The 19,712-nt window shown below is 44.9% G+C and overlaps 1 protein-coding gene across 1 annotated transcript; it reads left to right on the forward strand.

Moving 5' to 3' along the window:
* Positions 1 to 608: 608 nt before the first annotated feature.
* Positions 609 to 15,167, forward strand: LOC146198574 (monocarboxylate transporter 13-like). The gene is made up of 7 exons (XM_084592619.1): positions 609 to 797; positions 1,676 to 1,819; positions 3,676 to 4,054; positions 7,304 to 7,598; positions 8,929 to 9,181; positions 11,818 to 11,940; positions 14,969 to 15,167. Exons 1-7 carry the CDS (start codon positions 611 to 613, stop codon positions 14,995 to 14,997), a joined length of 1,410 nt encoding a protein of 469 aa, XP_084448745.1. The 5' UTR covers positions 609 to 610; the 3' UTR covers positions 14,998 to 15,167.
* The last annotated feature ends 4,545 nt before the right edge of the window (positions 15,168 to 19,712 follow it).

The raw sequence follows: 19,712 nt of genomic DNA on the forward strand, positions 1-19,712 counted from the left end.
TAGGTGGATGCGTTTACTAGTGAGTGGATAATGGTGTACAGTGAATGCTGCTTACTTGACCACATAGGATTGAGTATTTGTAGCGACTGGAACACAGATAAATGTACTCCTAATACATTTTATGAAATCAGCGATAATTCAGCAGACTAAACCACGAGTTCAGCCGTGAGTCTCCATGTGAACCATATCATGTACGGTCCTCTCGTTCTGCCCAGAGCGCAACCAAAGCATGGGAACAAAGATTTTAAAGCTGAACTAAATACTACCTGTTGGAAAGGAAAGAAATTGATTCCTTCCTGCAATAACAAACACAAATTAGCCGAATTTTCGAAAAATATATGCCTAAATGTCTGACTCTAACAACGTAAAGTAGGTCCTCACAGGATGTTCTGCGACAGCACATCGTGCTTGCCTACCTAGCTGGGCATCTTGGCGTTTCTTTGTATGACAGGTGTCGTAAATTGCGGCATGATGAATCCGCTATGAAAAGTAGACATCATTTTATCATTTAAAACTCCGTCTGTGGCGTCTTCTATCTAGTAGACCTCGTTCCCTCTGCCGCGTGAGCACCACCTTTGGTTGTGCGTGGACACCGCAGTCAACGTGCACAATGGCGCTGCCGGACTCTCGGGCCTGCTGGCTGGTGGCGGCATCCGCAGCTTTGTACATCTTCTTCGGCACGATGCTACCAAGAGCAGAACCGATCATGTATGTCGGCTTCATGGACATGCTCAAGGTCAACCGGGAGAAAGCCTCGTGGCCACCAACGGTCGCTGTCATCGTATCGCAACTCTCAGGTTTGTACCCGTATATGATGTAGCCTTTCAGCAGGCTAATGGAGTATCACATACACAGTTTACCTGGCCCATGGTTGCATCGGATAGGGCGTATCACCATTTCTCGCAGGCGACAAAGCGTGAGACGCAACCTGCCTGGATCGGGCATGCTTACCACAGAGCACGCGCCGGTTAAGTGCGTATACAGTGTGCAAAATGAACCATACTCACGGACGAGTACGATATTCGGAGAACGCAATCGTAAAGGTGTCTCCCATGTTGGAGCTAAGTGTCTGTACCGCCAAAATCCAGATGTGTAAGTTGGTGAAGCAAAATGGCAGCGTCGACGCCAACAAACTCTAGCAGCCTAGTGACTCGATTCGCACCAAACAAAAAAAAATACAGATAAAAACAAAGGTTCATTAAAAGGCAGGAACCACCCACAACCCCACCCTATAGTAATGCATCGCAAACTATCCACTGGCGATTTGAACTATCCGGAGACTTTTGCATCGTAAAGTCTCAGTAGTTTTGGGCAGTGAAACCCTTCGTAGCCAACGAATCTGTTCTTGCCACAAAAAAAAAAAAAAAAAAAAAAAACACACACAGAAAAATGTTAAAACGCGAATGTTGGCATCATAAATAACGAGACAGTTAGAGCACTAGAGCAAAGTAAACGGCGAAGGAAAGAGGGGCGAGGGCAGAGATCATAATAGAAATAAATCTCGTTAAAAAGCTTTGAAAGCTTGAAGGCCGGCCGGCTTTAAACATGAGTGCACTCTCGCAGTGCGGGATCTTATACCTAGACCAGCGCTTCGGACGAAATCCCTCTCGAAAAAGAAGGACGCTGGATAGAGCTCATCAATGCACAAAGCTCTGTTTTACTATGCTTGCCGCAGGCCCCCTGTGCGGCGTTTTGGGCATTTGGGTCTCGGATCGTGTTCTACTTGTGGCCGGAGCCATGCTGTGCGCCCTACCAGTTATGCTCTGCGCGCTCACGCAAAGCCTCGGTGTGGTCACATTCCTCTACGGCGTCCTCTACGGTAAGTCTAATGACGCAAACGCTCCTGTCAATGGAAAGCACAACCAAAAAGTAAAAGAAAAAATAAAGTTATTTAAAAAATGTGCAGCCAAAAATATCTATAATATTTATTTACACCTACAGCATGCACTCTGAAAGGTATTTCAATGTTTTGCCATTTCCGTTCAAAATGCATGTCGCGAAGCTATGTGCACGAGTCGCTAAAATATTAAAAGGCGTGTCAAATGTCAAGAAACGCCGTAGATGCCTTGGCTTCCTGTCTTAAAAAGGGTCAGCGTGACAAGGTAACCTCTCCTTCAACTGATTCTGGTTTACTTTACAGTGATGACGCTGCAGTACAGTTCGACATCTTGCCACAGCTTCAAACGCCGTCAAAGTTAAAGCGCCTTCTCAGAAATTTAGCTTCATTTCATGCTTGGGTTTGAAAGAGGAAGTTCGGGTTCCGTTTTGCATTACAGTTCGTACTGTGCACCTGTGTTGTGTTTCTCTCTACATGTTTCTCTTCATTGTGCCGCTGTTGAGGGGTATTTACATTTCGGGTAGCAGGACCGCCGTGTATTGTGAATAAACGGACTGGGGAGTTGTATGTACCTGCTAGTAGGCATCGCCATATAACTTCTCCGCTTTTGAGATTTCCTTAGCTGGAGGCGGATATTTTCTACAAGAGAGTCTGCAGTATTGGCGCCTCTCCTTCTACGTCAGGGGGCCTGGATATAGAGTGTGGGGAGGGATGATGGGGTCGCATTGCCGACGGAGGAGAGCTCGGGCAGCGGCACAGGCGCAACCTTTCGCTTCCACGCCTTGATGACCTAGTTTCCATACAAGGCATTTATCTGTGTCGAGGGGGCCATGATTCCTTAATGTTCTGGCAGCCAGGGAGAGAATTTCTTTTTTTGAAATACTTGTGGAAGGCAGCCATAGAATATGTGATTATACAGGCGCAGGATGCATGCGTGGTGGATAAATCTATGTTTACTTCCTCCGCCGCTTTTATATTGTCCTCGCAGACGGTGAGGACTTCAGCAATTTGCTGTTGCCGAATAACTACCTCCACCGTGTACCCCGTCTCTGGATGTGCGGCATCTGCCTCACTGTCTTGCCCGTATTTTTCCTAGATATATTTGGTTCGCGCCATCCGGCGCCCTTGATGAAACAGAGGATGTATATTGCGGTGTAGGGGATTCGCTATGAAGGAGTCTGACCACTCAGGCGATATAACTTGCTTTTGTATACAGGTATGACTTTTGCAGTTGGGGCTGCATAATAAACCCGAAGAATTCCATGCCGCACAAGACGCCACCCAGACTAATGACTGGTAGCAGCCAGTGCGGATCAGACGGTCCTTGTGGACCTTAAATGTGACTACTTTACAAATTCGCTACGCAGTGACATGACGTGAATGACGTCGTTTTTCGTCACATCTAAAGGGCCCGTCTGTTATTTGTTTTTGTTTTTAAGGCTCGTGTTGGGGGCGAAAAAAATCCCCCGCCACGGCGCCCAAGATAACCGCATTTTTGAAATTCTAAAAATATGCTTGTCTTACCAATGACTGAAAAAAACATTTATTGCAATCATGCGCCTACGATGTCAACTAGGAATGGTATTCCTATTCAAGAACCCATATATATATATATATATATATATATATATATATATATATATATATATATATATATATATATATATATATATATATATATATATATATATATATATATATATATATATCGCTCTAATAGCTTGTTTTTGAAAATTCTGCTTCGCATTCCTTGAAACGCTTGGTATATTCGTCAGGTCGTCAGGTTCCCAACGCTGGCGGCCACAGCTGCTGTCTCTGATGATTTTTTCTGAGCGCAGGCTTTGGCCTGGCCTGCGCGGAACTGTTGCCATTCACGATCGTGGCCCGCCACTTCGTCCGCTACCGGGGTGTGGCCCTAGGACTGGTCTTTGTGGCTGCCGCCTCATCGGGCTTCGTGTTTCCGCTGATCATCGAAGCACTGCGGAAAGCCATCGAATTCCAAACGGTGCTACTCATATTGGGCGCCCTGGAACTAAACATGCTTCTTGGCTGCATCTTCGTCGATCGGGTGCCCGTAAGCAATGACAGCGACTCCTTGGGAAACGGTTGCGTTCCGCCAGCCTTGCCCCCAGTTACTGCAGAACACACCTCCGGCATCAGATTCGAAACGTCCTCGGTGGAGAAAGCCTGCTGCGCAGACCTCCCTGTTATTCCAAAGTGAGCGTAAGCAAGCTTCAATCTGCAAAGCTAATATGGCCGTTACTGAACAGTCATATTATACCCCGTGAAGCGTATGCCCTGCTATTTTCTCTCGAATCCTCCCACATTAAGGTTGTTGCACAAACATCCACCTAGTCGTGGTCACCACGTTCCTTTTTTATTTATTACAGATCAGTGTAAGATACGCAGTGTGCATATAAAAAGCACCTACCGTACACACTACTAAGTAGCGCATATCCTAAGCATAAAGTCTGATCTTAGTAAATAGCTAGAATGGACTCCATCGCAACACAACAAAAGGAGACGCAGGCGACCCCACGTAGTCTGACCTCGGGCAATAAACGAGTACATTTTAATGTTACATTCCTCGAAACATCCACAATAAAGTCGGAGAATGGAGACACACCAGCCTTCGAAACAGGTCTCAAATAGCCGTACTAATTCTGACACGTGTTCTTTGCTTCCTTTATGTATTTAGTTGACCAATTGAAGGCGAATACTTAATTATTTATTACTAAAGAATAATGAGTGTGTTTGCTGCGCTGTGAGCTGCAGCAGCTTAGAATGTGTACAACGAGGCAGCTGCTGCTGTTTTAGGTGATCACAGAGCACACTAGGTAGATTAAGCTAACGTCTCGTATAGGGTGCTTACGAGAATGGGCTGCGGAGACGATACCTGCATTTCTGTTCTCGCTCTCTCTTACCCTATAAAATCTTTGTTGTCACACCTTGTGATGCTCTTGCAATTACGAACTGGTATATTCTATCCATATTACCAGATATGTAATGTAATACAGAGACACTAGGGTATCCAGAGAAGCGTAAAATTATGTCAAAAGCAGCTATTTTTACATTGGCACAAGATTGAAGATCACACACACACACACAAAAAAAAAAGCCAACTTGGCGTTAAGTGGACAGTAAACACATTTCAGTCACAACTGTTATGTTAGACATAACCAATAGTAAGGTATTTTGTGACTTTTTTATCGCTTAATTGTTCAGCAATAAAGCACGCATTTATTGCTGGTATATTTCGATTCACAGTTGAAGGTATTTTTTACCGCCGCTACGACTCAAACTGTTTTCTCCGCCTACGTGGTTGGGTAAAATGACGCAATTCATGACGTAACTATAACTTCATCATTGCTGGCGCGCAGCGAGCGATGCGCTCTAGCAGCAGCCGAAATTTAGGCTATCACAGGCTGCAACCTTTGCTTCGTTTCCATCAGCGATAGACAGAAGTGTGCAATGCTTTTTTAAAGTTGAGGTGGCTCGACTGTCAGGATATCAAGAATGTCCGAGCGCCGACGAAGCGACAGTGTCAGCAATTACCGAAGCTGCCATTACGGCCCCTGACATCACCGAGCCACCGTCACGACTGACGAGCAAAGACAGCTGCGTACAGGTGTGTTTAAATAATAGCGAGGAATGAACCTTGTATTGTGGCTGAAAGCAAAAAAGTAACGCAGAGCCTGTTTTGCGTAATTTCTTCGCTGTTGTATTTTATAATTATAAAAAAAAAATGTCGGCATGGCATTTCGATACGGCACACTGATATCCGAACGACCAAATTTAAATTCGCTCAGAACAATTTTATTTTCTCAAATTTTATCAACATTTAGTGTCAGTTTGAATCTTATAGCTATTTTCCCAGCCTTCTTTTTCTCTTCAAGAATCTTTTCCGGCGAGTAATACGCTCTAGAGCCAGCCTCTACGGCAGCTTCGGTGCAAGTTTATCTTGCGCAACAGATCGTTATACACAATACGTATAAATTGCATACCAGATTTTATTACAGAGAAGCACTTCCCAAGGCATCAATTTCACAACATAAACTACCTCTTCTGCTCCACCTTTCAAACCAAGACACTTCAAAAAGGCCGTATAGGCGTGCAGAGTGCATAACTGTGATCGCGATAAACCAAAAGCAAAACAAATGAAAACTTCCCGCTTGTGGCTCCGCCAGGCTTTCCAGTATTTCGGCCCTTTTGCCACCTTTGCGTAATAAAAGTGCACATGCAGTTCTGAAAGAAAACTTACTTATCACAACAGACATGCGAGCGTAATCCATATTAGACAGCCTCCGAGATTCGTTACGCGTCTCGTATAGGGTGCTTACGAGAATAGGCTGCGGAGACGATACCTGCATTTCTGTTCTCGCTCTCTCTTACCCTATAAAATCTTTGTTGTCACACCTTGTGACGCTCTTGCAATTACGAACTGGTATATTCTATCCATAGAAGTCAACTTCATTTTTTTTCTTTGGTGTCCATTTAACGTTATCCTCCCAAAGCGTCTTTCTATATACCGTTCTGGATATCCTTCCGCAAGAAGTGTGTTTGGAGCTGACTGAGGCTTTTTAAGGCACTGAATATGCTGCTTACCGGCCACTCACTACCGTGACCAGCAACCCATTGCAAAATATGAAGCGACTAGTGGTACGACTTCGCGACGTGGGGCGTTGATAAGTATAGACATAGTCGATCCTCTTTCCTTGGACGTTCGTTATGTGGTGGGCCTCCTTCGCATTCTTCGCTTTGCGCCAACTTCTTGAATTTGTCGCTCCTTCACTTCTGTCATTCCGCAAATGTTAACGCTGAAATTCACACAGGCACGTTTAATGATATCAACAGCACGATGCTCTCCACATTCCTGCCCGAGTCCTCGTCGTACAATGAAACATCTACGCCGCGTTATAAGCACGTGCAAAATCACTTCGGAAATTTCACATGGAGGATTGTGACAAGTATTTTTGATTACGGTGCATTTTTGTCTCCTAAGCACACATAACTATATACGTATCGATAGCCCTCTTTTGCTTTGCAAGGCCCTATCCTTATTTGCCGACTGTCCGATAACTTAGTGTGAGTAGCCAGATCGGCAGTGCCATCATTTTCGCCGCTTCCCGAGTTGTCTCAATTCCTAGCGACAAAGCCACACTCTCTTGACTTGCGCACTGTATCGCAAGGGACCAGGATTTCTCTGACGTGCAGGTATCTCATTGAACACTATACCCATAACGTATACTGTGCTACAGACAACTGAGAGAAGCCCTTTGCGAACACTATTATTTAGAAGATGAGGGGAAGGAATAGAAAAGAGGGGGAAGATAGACGCAACGTAAGTCCTATAGTGTAAGATTGAATGGGTCCGAAAATTGCTCAAATACATGGTATCACATGGCTTCAATCATGTGAGGAGACTAACGTTGTGCATTATTCAGTGAAGCATTCGTCTGTCTCCAGACACTCAGCAGAGAGCCAGCAGCCGCACGAGATGTCCCCATTGCTTGGGGGAGAGCAAAAGCAGGCGTGGAGGACTTTGATGGGCAACCTGCGTTCCCTGGCATCCCCGATGTTTCTGCACGTGACTGTGTCGAGGGCAGTGACCATCTTGGTGCACGCGTGCTTCTTGTTGACCATCGTGGACTATGGCACGGATATCGGCCTGCTCGGTTACGAAGCCGTCGGCCTGGTCACTGCAATAGCTGTGGGTGACACGCTCTCGCGAATAATCACCGGTCTGCTCCTGGATTCGAAGGTAATTTTTGGATGCGCAGAACAAAATTTTACAGCGTTATCTTATTCGTGCTCGTTCTTCACTTAGACGTCCTCGTCAATCACAGCGACTTACTTCTGGTGGCATGTGATTAAGAGAAGACATACAAATCCCTCCTCTACAAACTCAGGAGAAAGCCGCGGGAGGGAACTTTCAACGAAGCTCTAATGGAGAGTGGTCGACTGGGGCTCGGAGGATTCTAGGCGCCCCATTCCTTTGTGGGAGCTGGTTGGTTTGAAACCCGCCACCGGAAAAGGATAGGTGCCGCTAGGGACAAAAGTTCGCGGGACGCGGATTTGTGAAAAAATATTTATTTCTTCGTTGCCTCGATAGTTTGTATTCCGATATATTTTCTTTTAATGAGGCATGCATGTCCCTTTGTGACTCTGCACATTTTATTCGCCAGTGACTAAGCGCACGTGTATAGGCGTTCTTTATGACAAGTTCACTTCGGCTTACCACTGTTAGTCCGGTACACCTCCGGCTATCTGACCTTGAGAAACAAGAAACAGGACATATCTGTGAAAATATGTTCCTGACACATCACCGGTAACGTTAAAAAATTCGCATAACAAACTCGTAAGCGCTTTGTTATTTTTTAGGTCTCAGCAACAGCAGCTGACCCCTCGCTTCTAATGTATGCTGGTTGTGAGGCTGTTTACAGCCGATATTCACTTATTGGTGGACTTTTCATTTGCGAATGTAATCCCGTAGAACACTCTCATGCTGAGCAGTGTCGCAACTCACTGATTCCTCAGTCATTCAAGCAATGGGAATACGTTCGACAGACGCAATCAAGTCTGCTTGCGTGGTGAAATGCGTAAGCATTACTTACTCCTTTTCACCACATATCTTTTAACGTGCATTTAAATTATTTGTACGAGTACCTGTTTTTGAGTATTTGTTACTCATTAGACTGGCGACAATCGGGCCTTCTTCAGAGCGGAGCAGCAAGCCGTAGGCAAGGTTTTTGTAGTTGATGAATATAAACTTCCGCGACTCCCTCCAGTGAATTTCTTGTTGTGGCTCAAATTTGCTGCCCATGTTTTAGCTCCTGATAATTCGTCCGTGACGTGTGGCCTCATGACGACACAAAAATCGACGAGAAATCTGTGCCTGGCCACGTCAACTGCCAACTACTCCCTGACAGAGGCACGCTCGTGATTTTTAACATACATTTAAACCTACTTTCACCTAATGAGGCTAGCATTCATTCGCAATAAAACAATAACATCGCCTCATGGTGGTTGCTTTTCACTATCTGCATTACGTTCATTGTCCCATCTTCCAGTGACGATTATCCTTGGCACAGTTGCTGAACGGCGAAGCTTTGATGATGGGGAACTTCGCCTTGCAAGCAGCCATCATGGTTTTGATGACTCTCACGAAGCAGTACTGGCTACTCCTGGCAAGCTGCTTCATCACCGGCCTCACGGCCGGTAGCAGAGTATCAACCTCCACCGTCATGATGACGGAGCTCTTCGAACACAAGGCGCTGTCATTGAGTCTGGGCGTCATGAACATGGTCTCAGGATTGTTCTGCCTCGCTCGGCCGCCTCTAGTTGGTGAGCAATTCGTCCTCCTTGCTTGCGGTGCCGCTGTCTTAGAAGCGTACAAAGCTTGGTAACCACCCATGTTCATTATACTGCGCGAACACCGTTGTTGGGTTCTGTTAGTCACTGGTTGTTGTATTTTATTCGTAAAGCAAATTTAGCCACACTACTCGTCGAGATTTCAGTGTACGTAATGGGGGTGATAACAGTGGTATGACAACGGTGAACCCGACGTCAAAACACATTCCGATCCGAATGGTATTCCAGAATGGTATTCCGAACGGTAGTTCAGCATATAGCAGGATTCAAAAAGTGAAGGAGTGAAGTATACTGCAGTTCTATACTTTAAACCACTCGGCTGCAGCCGCAGTTTGCTTCTTTTCTTTTTACTTTATTGCTTAGCAGAAAAGAGCAACTAATTAGCCTTCATTATGCCTTGCTTAACCTGGTCGCGTTGTGCGATCCCGTGAAATGTTTTCACGTCACCATCACGCCAACACTCCGCCCGCAATTCAAAATTCCGGCAGGCGCAAACAAACGGCGACCAATAAGGAGGTTGACCTTCCTCAGAATACCCACTTTAGGTGCAGCGTTCACATATGTGGAAGCGGCCTGAACGTGGGAAATATCATTTATACTAGGAGTGTTTTCCACAATATGAATTCAGCTAAACGTACAAAAGTCCGAAGAATATATAGTGTAGGAATGTACCGAATCAGGTATGTACCTGAAACGCAAATAGCCTTGCCTTGTGTTTAATAGATGCTTGCGTGTTTTACGGTAGCTTATTGCACCCTCATCATTGTGTACAGTTGTCTGAAAGAGGCTTCGTTGAAAGCGGCTCTCTCGCTGTCGATCCACCTTGCGGATTTCCAACGCGATAATTACCAGCCAATAAGCATAGGAAGGTGACACCTGATCTTTTCTTTTACAGGAGCAAATTTTATAGGTCGAGCGTGAGCTTATCGTCGCTGGTAAGAATTCACTGAAGAATGTCCAAAATGCACATAAAATAATAATAACTATTCCCTTGTTATCCACGCAGACGACAAATCACTCACCGTGGCTCAAACTACCTTCTGGCTTAAAGACGCGGCTTGGCAGATAAGGCGAACGTGTGATATTTCAAAAAGAACCTAAATTATTTCGGCTTTCTTTGGAGCTCGGAAAAAAGATAAATGTGCTACTTTCTTTGTCGCAAATAAATGAAATGTTGGTTTCTGGAGGTGCTTCCAAGTTTGCAAATCACATTTATTGTCTAATGTCCATATTGTCTAATGTCCATAATGTCCAGGGGTAACATTAAGAGATAGAAAGCGTGCAGAGTGGGTCAGAGAAATAACTCAAGTTACCGACATTCTAGTAGAAATTAAGAAGAAGAAATGGACATGGCCAGGACATGTAGTGCGAAGAGAGGATAACCGATGGTCGCTGAGGGTAACAAACTGGATTCCAAGGGAAGGAAAGCGTAGCAGGGGGCGGCAGGAAGTTAGGTGGGCGGATGAAATTAAGAAGTTCGCAAGGGTCAAGTGGATGCAGCTAGCACAGGACCGGGTTAAGTGGAGCAATATGGGAGAGGCCTTCGCCCTGCAGTGGGTATATTCAGGCTGATGATGATGATGATGATGATGTCCATATTAAGTAAATTGGACAAATTATCCTACTCAAGTCATGAATTATTTTTTAAACAAAAACTTGCCTGTGGTGCCCAAGAAGGCCGGCAACTGTATGCAACTGGTTTGTCTGGCCTATAATGAATATTTAATTTTTAACTTTTAGCACAGGGGCACACGGCTGGTACATGTGCATATGGTGTAAAGGTTTGAACACAACCGTTCTATGTCGTCGTCTGCACCTTCCACTGTCAAGATTTGGTCCGCGTCATTGGGCGCATGGTGAACGTCAGACATCCGAAGCCGCAGCAAGGTGATGCAAATTTGGTCCTGTCTTGCAGTCATTTTATGCGGTGCGCGTGAATGAACATGAGGCTTCTATAAAATACTGTAAGTGCTATCTTTACAGTACTCAGGCTAGTGTTCCGCCTGAACCTTGTAGGGACAAGAAACCCATCTCATTCTTTGCAACTTCCCAGCGTTGTTTAGAGACTTCAAGACTGGCCCAGCCGCTACATATGCTACATTTCGAAGTGCTTCATACAGTGCAGCTCTAACGACGCTGTCTAGAGACTATGTCTATTTCTATGTTGCGCACCAAAATTTTACGTTCGTCGTGAAAATTTGAAGGCTGTTTCCTAATGCTCTGCTCAAGTGGACGTAATTTTGCGCTGAAGAGGAAACTATAGCACAAAGCTTCAAAGAAAAATTTGTCACGAAGCTTCAAAACCAATGTACGGAGCAGCGAGAAAAGCACGGTTTAGATGGATCGCCCATTTAGTCGCAAACCGTGCATGGTGGTCACGCAAGTTGCGTTCTCAGCAATCGCACCGGAGTTCATGCGCAAGCAATACAGGGACATGGCTTTTTTAACTTGGAAGTCTCTCGTAGCAAACATCTACAAACCGGTTTGAAGAAATTACGTGTATTTGAGCGGTGGCTTGTGTTTCAGCACAATAAGTATGAACCGTGCTCAGACTAAACAGTGATTTCAGACTGCAAACTATTTCAGCGTTTCCTTTGCCTTGATTGCAGGTCACGCGCGAGATGTCCTAGGCTCGTACGGCGTGCTGTACGTGATTTTCGCCGTCATCAGCGCGGTTTTCATCGTCACCTGGGCAGTGAGCATGTGCTGGCAGAGGTGTCGGAAAAAGGCAGGTCAGCGAGCCCTTAGATTTAGAGTTGAATTGCATGGTATATGTATCCTCCTTGTTCTGCACATAGACATGGTATCTTTTGCCACCTAGCTAAGACAAAGGAAGCCTTTTGAATTAAAAATAGGGCAGCAAAGCATGCAGCTAATCGCAAGCGCGCTTCATATGTGAATGACTAAGATTGTTCAAGTGCGAAAGCAACGCTTCACACGTATAAATCCGGTCACGAATCATGTTTAACATTTGACTTTGAAAGTGTCCTTGGAGGAACTCATTATATAGCAACGGTCTACCCACAGCCAAGTCAGATGCCCCCTGCCAACCAAAAAAAGATGGCTGTGGTTGAGCTCTGGTTAACCCAGGTTGAAATGCGAAAGCAACAGCTGCATGGCTACGCTTGTGGTTGTAGCTTGTGGTTAAGCGTTTGGTTTAGCTCTATTTTATAGACAAAACAAACTGTTCAGGTAACAACTAGGCTTTTATTCTTTATACCAACGATGACGCTGCGATGATCAGTGAAGTAGTGGGACTTGGTTTCCACTGTGCTGACGACGTGCTTTGTATCTGTCGAGGCTCTGTGTAAAACCAAGTCTAAACTGTTTCCCTGTGTGGTGGTTTGAGGTTGGTACTGGCTCAACTCGAGTAGAAACCGCTTCTCTGCAACTTGAACTAAGACGGTGTTCTTGTCCTTATTAAAGTTCCCCGTCATAACAACCAATTCCTTTTAGTTCAGCTAGGCATTCCGGTAGCCAGAACGTCCAACGTAGTTTCAACGCTGGCCTGGGGAGATATATAAACCCCGGTCACTACGATCCCCTCTCGTACAGTTTTACACAGCAACGGCAGTGACGTCAACGGCGGCACCATCAGTTGGGGCGCATTAGGTTGAACCAGCGTTCCGTTGAACGCATCAAAGTTCACCGGCATTTTAGTTGTTAGTGGTAAATGCGTTTATTGAATATAAATATGGGGGCACTTAAGCTCTGCCTTTAAGGGTAGGACGCGATAGCGTAGGCTACCAGCCCACATATAAAGCCTGGCTTTAACCAAGCCGTATGAACGTGCGTTAGTTGCCTATAGGGGTAACGTGAATACCAGGGTCCTGGCAGGCTGATTCGGACATAACCGCCCATGTAAGACTAGAGGTCCAAGTTGGCAGCTCCTGCCGCGGCTGCTTAGCGCCTGCCATTTGTGGCTATGGCATACGAGCATGCGCGACGAGCCGAGCTGGCTGGCGTAGTACTGCTTTCGCAACAAAACCAGCGCCGCTGATTCCCAGCGTCCAAGCGTCATACCTGATAGTAGGCCCAGTATGGCGCTGGAGACTAGGCATACTGGGATGAGACATACTGGAAAGCGGCATAGTGGGACGCGGCGTAGTGGACGAGTTATAGTGGACGAGCCATAGTGGGACGCGGCATACTGGCAGACTCCGCACTGTTGGCAGTGATCTCCCGTAGAAAAAAAATTATTATTAAAAAGTGAAAAAAGCACTTAAAAGCTATCAAATGTCTCACGTACATTCAGAAAAGCTAGAAAAGGGGAAAAAAAGGCCATGACAGGAAGAAAAAGATATCAGTACCACCAGTGGGATTCGAACTAGCTATCGAATGCTTAGCTTCCGGCGCTAACCGCTACACCATGCCGGGGTCTATTTTTTTTTTTTTCAATATGGTATCTATTACATTAAAACTATGTTCTATTTACATAGAGGTGTGCATCCATACTTAATCATTTTATGTCTGGCTAGGTGTTTTTAGTGTTGGAACTTATGTTTCCAAGTGCACAGACCAATGCTGCCGCTCTAACGATTACAACTTTTGAGCACTGTAGCTTGCGGCCTGCTCTGAAGATTTGGCGCTAATGTTCTGGATGCCTATGCGCACCATATTCTGCAGTGAAAAAATTTTAACATGTGAAGTTTCACAGCGCTCGCAGTTTTTACAGGGTTGACTGTTTCGTATATAATGCTCTGCTACCGCGAATGTAGTTTTCGTTGAACATGGGGCACAGCCGCAAAACTTCAAGAAAAAAATCGTTACAAAGCTTCAAAGCCGGCATATAGAGCAGCAAGTCTACCATATAACTTGTAACTAAACCTTAGATGTACGTAAACACTTTAGGAAAAAGTGAAGCGTTGCGATATTACTAAGGGCTCGGCTGGTTCATACGTAGAGCGCGAAAGCAGAGAAACACTTGACGTATTTTATATTATAAGCGCTGTAAATTCTTTTTTATTATGGCAGCGATCCATTTCTCGGTAGGCTACTGCTTTCTTCATTTTATTTATTTTGTTCCCCTGTTTATACTTGGCCGCGGTGCAGGGTACGCTCGCTAATGCGCAGGCCCTGTTTGGAGCCTGCATTGAACCCGCAGTGAACTATTTGGCGGTAATTGTGTTATATAAAGTGCAGTCAAGAACAAAATGTGAAGTTTGTTATGCATGATAGCCTATATTTTCAATGTATTTTTTTATTGTTATTCGTCAGTGGGTGATACGAAGATGAGTATGTGTGTGTGTGTGTGTGTGTGTGTGTGTGTGTGTGTGTGTGTGTGTGTGTGTGTGTGTGTGTGTGTGTGTGTGTGTGTGTGTGTGTGTGTGTGTGTGTGTGTGTGTGTGTGTTGTGTGTGTGTGTGTGTGTGTGTGTCCTTGTAGTGCTTGTGACTTTTAGTCTGACGTCAAAAAAAGGATATATTATATATATATATATATATATATATATATATATATATATATATATATATATATATATATATTCTTTTTCTTTTTGACGACTAAAAAGTCGCAAGCACTACAGGGGAATAGAATACATTTACCAGGCGCGAACACGCTGTAAAATGAAGCACTAGTGACTGGGCTAGGCCCAGCTAATGCAATTACGAGATTATGCGTGAAATAATAGCTATTTCGAAGGGAATGTTTAATTCACTAAACGCTGAACTGATGCAAGGTTTGAAGTTCCACGGCGTTCTGATTTTTGCGGAAAATAATCAGTTGACCGCGCTTCTTTTCTCTTTCTTCCTTTTTTCAGGCCTTGATGACCAAGGGATGCGAAGTTGAGAAGCAAGCAACCGCGTGATGTCAGAGCGCTCAGCACTTGTGATTAAATGCAGTGTAAGAAGGTTGACGAGCAGTAGTGATCATACGCACGCCTTTAGTGCAATTTTTCCGCCAATAATTTGTTGCTTCAAGCAACAAAAAAAGACGTTAATAAATCTCTCACAATAATTATCGAGTTTTAAAAACGACAGTGTCTCATAATCCTGTGAACTAAACCGAGGGCGTAGAGAGTCACATGCTCAAGTATGAGCCGTTTTTTATTGTTTGTTCCCCAAACTCATTAAATATGATTTAACTTTTTTGTTTACTGATCTGAAGAACCAACGGTCAGTACAAAAGTTAGAGATCGCCTCGGAAAACAACTTACTAAAATATTGCACCGATCTACCATTTACGTAACTTTTAATAGGCCTTAAACAATAACTCGCGCAATAAACAAACTACAGCCGAACATTGGAGCAATCAATTCTCGTGACATCGCTTTTGGCTCGAAGATGACGTTCTCTCTGTAGTACCATTTGCGAGCAAATTCCACCTCTACTGGCCACGTGTTTGCGACGCACCGCTCTTCAATTGGCCACGTCTATGTGATGCGCCACCCTGTGATTGGTCGCAGCTCTGTGGCGACGACATGCAATGCACAGCGTGATAGAGTGGCAGTTAAACAGGCAGGATACTCGGATACATCGATGATATAGTGCTCTGAAGCAGTAGCCAGCGTAGATGATCTCTTCATGTCACCGCGAAATCGAAGCCCTGTCGCGGCTGTATATATTTTTGAAATTTTATTTCAAGGTCAAGGAAGTGCTCGCAAAGACAGCGGATAAAAGGTAGGGTGGGAGGTCTAAAGCGTCAGGAAAAACGTTCAATAGAGAACAAACCCCGTTCATCAAGGAGAAAACAAAATCCACTATAGCAGACGATTACTTCAGCGCGTCTGCTCAGCGATATTGAAATCATAGCGTGTGATCTCCCCAGATATTGTTTTAAAATTTTTAAGTTTGAAGAAATTGTGAAGTGGAATTGGGAAGGCAGACTTCTTATGCGAGAATGGCAAGAAGCAACGCTCACCTGCGACAACAATATATTGTGAAGAAACTGTCTGGTATCTGGGACAGTATCATTGTAGAACAGTATAGTACCATAAAAAAAAAACTTTCGGGAGTATAAATAAAATACTGAACTGGAAAATTCCCTCTCTATGTAAGGGCCGCACCTAGCCGAAATCGCGAAAGCAAGAGCGGCTTTTGTTTTCGAGAGTGTACAGTAACTAGCTCGTTGGGCTGTCTCCAAGATGACGGTCAGTGAATGCACAGTGCACAGTACCAATTTTTTCATGTCATGGCGCACGGAAAAGGGTCTGGTAAGCGATGACCACCAACGAGGAGGAGCTCCTGTCTACGAAAGTAAACGCCAACGCCTACAATACATGCCAGAGGGCTCCCGACAGCGGCGTGCCCGAGAAACCGCCAAAGAAAACCACTGCTTATCGAGCAGTACATGAATCAGGCCTTACTGTGGCACACACAAAGCAAGACTTAGGGCCACTAATACAATATGACGTTGTCATCTACCACGTATTCGTAAAGGAATTGACTGAAGGACTTCCATATGATTCCAAGTAAGTGACTAAGGACATCTAAATACGACTCTCGCTTGGGCCTGCGCAAAGCTGTTCCATTCCCATGAACCAAAATTGAAAGACACAAGCAACATAGAGAGTATGGACTAATAAAGTTTAGTCAAAGTCAATAAAATGCATCATTGTAATTGTAGCGAATTGCGCCTTGTCATGACGAATGTCTTTGCAACATCATAGACAACGAGCGTAGTAATTTCTATTACTTTTTGCTTCTTTTGCTAGCCTTACATGGGATCGCCAGCTTAACGTGGGACAGCGATTCGATTGAATTATTTGAGCCTAAAGTACGTGCATGTTTGCTCGGGTAAAATTACAGGGAAATTAATTTGGAGCGGTAACGCTCTAAAATAATCCCCCTGTACCTCTATTGCGTTCATCTGCAAATTTCGCGTTATCGCGCATTGTTCCGGCATCTAGTACCTGATGCTCTCCACAGATGGCGCCACGTACTTGTGCTGAATAGGGTGCCTCGATGCGCGCGCCCCCGGAGGCGCGGGCATCGAGGCACCCTAGTGCTGAATGATAGTTCAGTGATTCACGCGCGCTCTCCGAAGCTGTGATTTTTCTTTGATGTAAGCGGCTAGGACAAACTGCATGCGTTCCCCTCTCTCCTTATGCAAAGGGATAGCAACATGATCCTCATCATCATCACCACATAATCTCGCGCTGTGCAGCATACATCGTCGACTTTGTCGTGCCCTGACACGAGAGCACTATGCTATCGCCGAAGCTGACCAAGCCTCGTGTAAAACTGCAACACACTATCGCGCTGTGCCGTCTTTATGAATTTCTACCTGCGCCACTCCTCCATTTAACCTAAGTAAATACGCCATACACATATGTGCCATCTCGCTAAAAACAGAGACCGCAACAGTGCCGGATAGGCTGCCGAGACCATCGAATAATGAGAAGGCAGAGTATCCTGTCCACCAGAAGCTTACCAAGCAGGAAAGAGAGCCAAGATCGAAGCGGCTGCAGCGACTGCGGCTGCGACCGATATCTAACGTTCGTGAAACTTGCTTAAATAATAATTGAACCTCTAAAAATTATTTTATTTTCCAAGTACCTTTATATATCACCCGCCTTTTCATTCCTCCATTTCGCAATTTTCGCTCTTCAGTCGTACGCTTTCCTTTGTTTCCTTTGATCAGAACTGTCCACTTTATATTGTCATTTGATTTGTATGTAGCAAGAATTATGAGCATGCTAAAGTTAACTTAAGAGTGGAATGCGATATCATTATGGGCAACATTGACGATATAAGTTTGAGTCAGAGAAGCCGGAGTGCTATATATAATTGGTTCACAGGAATAATAATAATAATAATAATAATAATAATAATAATAATAATAATAATAATAATAATAATAATAATAATAATAATAATAATAATAATAATAATAATAATAATTGGTTCACAGGAAGGGGAAGGCGCAGTATCTGTAACACGTGTCTGTGGACACCTGAACCGCGCCGTAAGGAAAGGGAGGAAGGTGGGAGTTAAAGTAGAAAGGGAGAGAAAGAGGAGCCGTAGTGGGGGGTTGCGGAGTAATTTCGACCACCTGGGGATCTTTAACGTGCGATGACATCGCACAGCACAGGGACGCCTCTTCGTTTCACAGGAAGGGAAATGCGCGGTAACTGTCTCACTTGTTTTCTGTGGACACCTGAACCGCGCCGTAAGAGAAGGGATGAAGGTGGGAGTGAAAATGGAGGGAGAGAAAGGGGAGCCGTAGTGGAGGACTACGGAGTAATTTCGACCACCTGGGGATCTTTATGCGCTGACATCGCACAGCACACGGACGCCACTTCGTTTCGCCTCCATCGAAACGCAGCCGCCGTGGGCGGGTTCGAATCCGGGAATTCCGGATAGTAGTCGGGTGTCTTACCACTGCACCACCCCGGCGGGGCAACCGGAGTGCTAGTCACTTTTTATTTTAATTATTTTTAACGCTTATAAAACATTGTGGATCAAACCTACCATCCCTGTTCTCGTCAATATCACGTGATTAGCGCGCTCCCAGCTGCTACCTGAGAGCGCATTTGCGAACTCGGTCAAGTCATTTGTCCTCATGATATAACACCACCTTGCGATCAATCAACGTTCTGCGGTCTCACCTGCCAACTCAACCTTATCAGGCGCCCTCGTCACGTCACACATCTTGCTGAACAATCAACACTCGATCATGTCACGTGAACCAATTACGCTATCAACCTCTCGACGGGCCAATGAATTTTCGATACGCTGGGCTTTTGTAGTGTGGCCACTAATGCTGTCACGTTAACAGCCGAGTCAAATTACAACTTGTACGTGACTGATAACATGCTACTTCCGTCCAGGGATAAACACGGTAATGGGAAAGCTTTTTAAGGCTTGAGTATCGTCAAGTAAATACGCATACTAAGCAAGATTTTAGAGGCAGTCCTATCATCACCACCAGCCTAACCACGAGCCCACTCCAATTACCCCTGCCCTCTTACATCTGGAGAGGAGCAACCAAAGGTGGGAAGGCAATGGGCAGCGCTCCATTTAATCGAAAATAGACCATTGTTCGCGCTCAATATCAGCTTCATTATTTGCGATATACGAAGGAAACACCTATCAAAATACGTGGTGCCGCACAATTCGTTTATTAAGTGTACTGTGCAAACGCTTCCCAAGTATTGTTCCACGTCCTTATCTACATCAAATTCGCAAGGCATGTTGCCGCACAATGCACACGGAGCACGATGTGATACAACGGTGTCGTCGATCCAGAGACTGACTCATTCATACGCACATAGTATAAACACTCAAATTCACGACAAAGGCAAGAGCGTAATGGAGAGATAGGTAAGGTTTACTGGCTTTAAAACGCGAAATGATTTACTCCTTGCCGTATTGGAAACAATTGGCCAGTGTTGCCTGTAAAACAACTAAGGCAACGCATACTAGGCATTGAGTAATCCTAGACAGTGACAGGCTCAAAGTCGCTTGGACTAGACCAGAGCAGAGCTCTTGTCTTATCGTACTCAGAGCGGCTGGAGGCAAAACAGTTAATGCGCAAGATACTCTACTGTACATTTTCTGGCC

Source organism: Amblyomma maculatum, chromosome 2 (assembly GCF_055883805.1).
Source record: "Amblyomma maculatum isolate TAMU_Amacu chromosome 2, ASM5588380v1, whole genome shotgun sequence".
In the NCBI taxonomy this organism is placed as follows: domain Eukaryota; kingdom Metazoa; phylum Arthropoda; class Arachnida; order Ixodida; family Ixodidae; genus Amblyomma; species Amblyomma maculatum.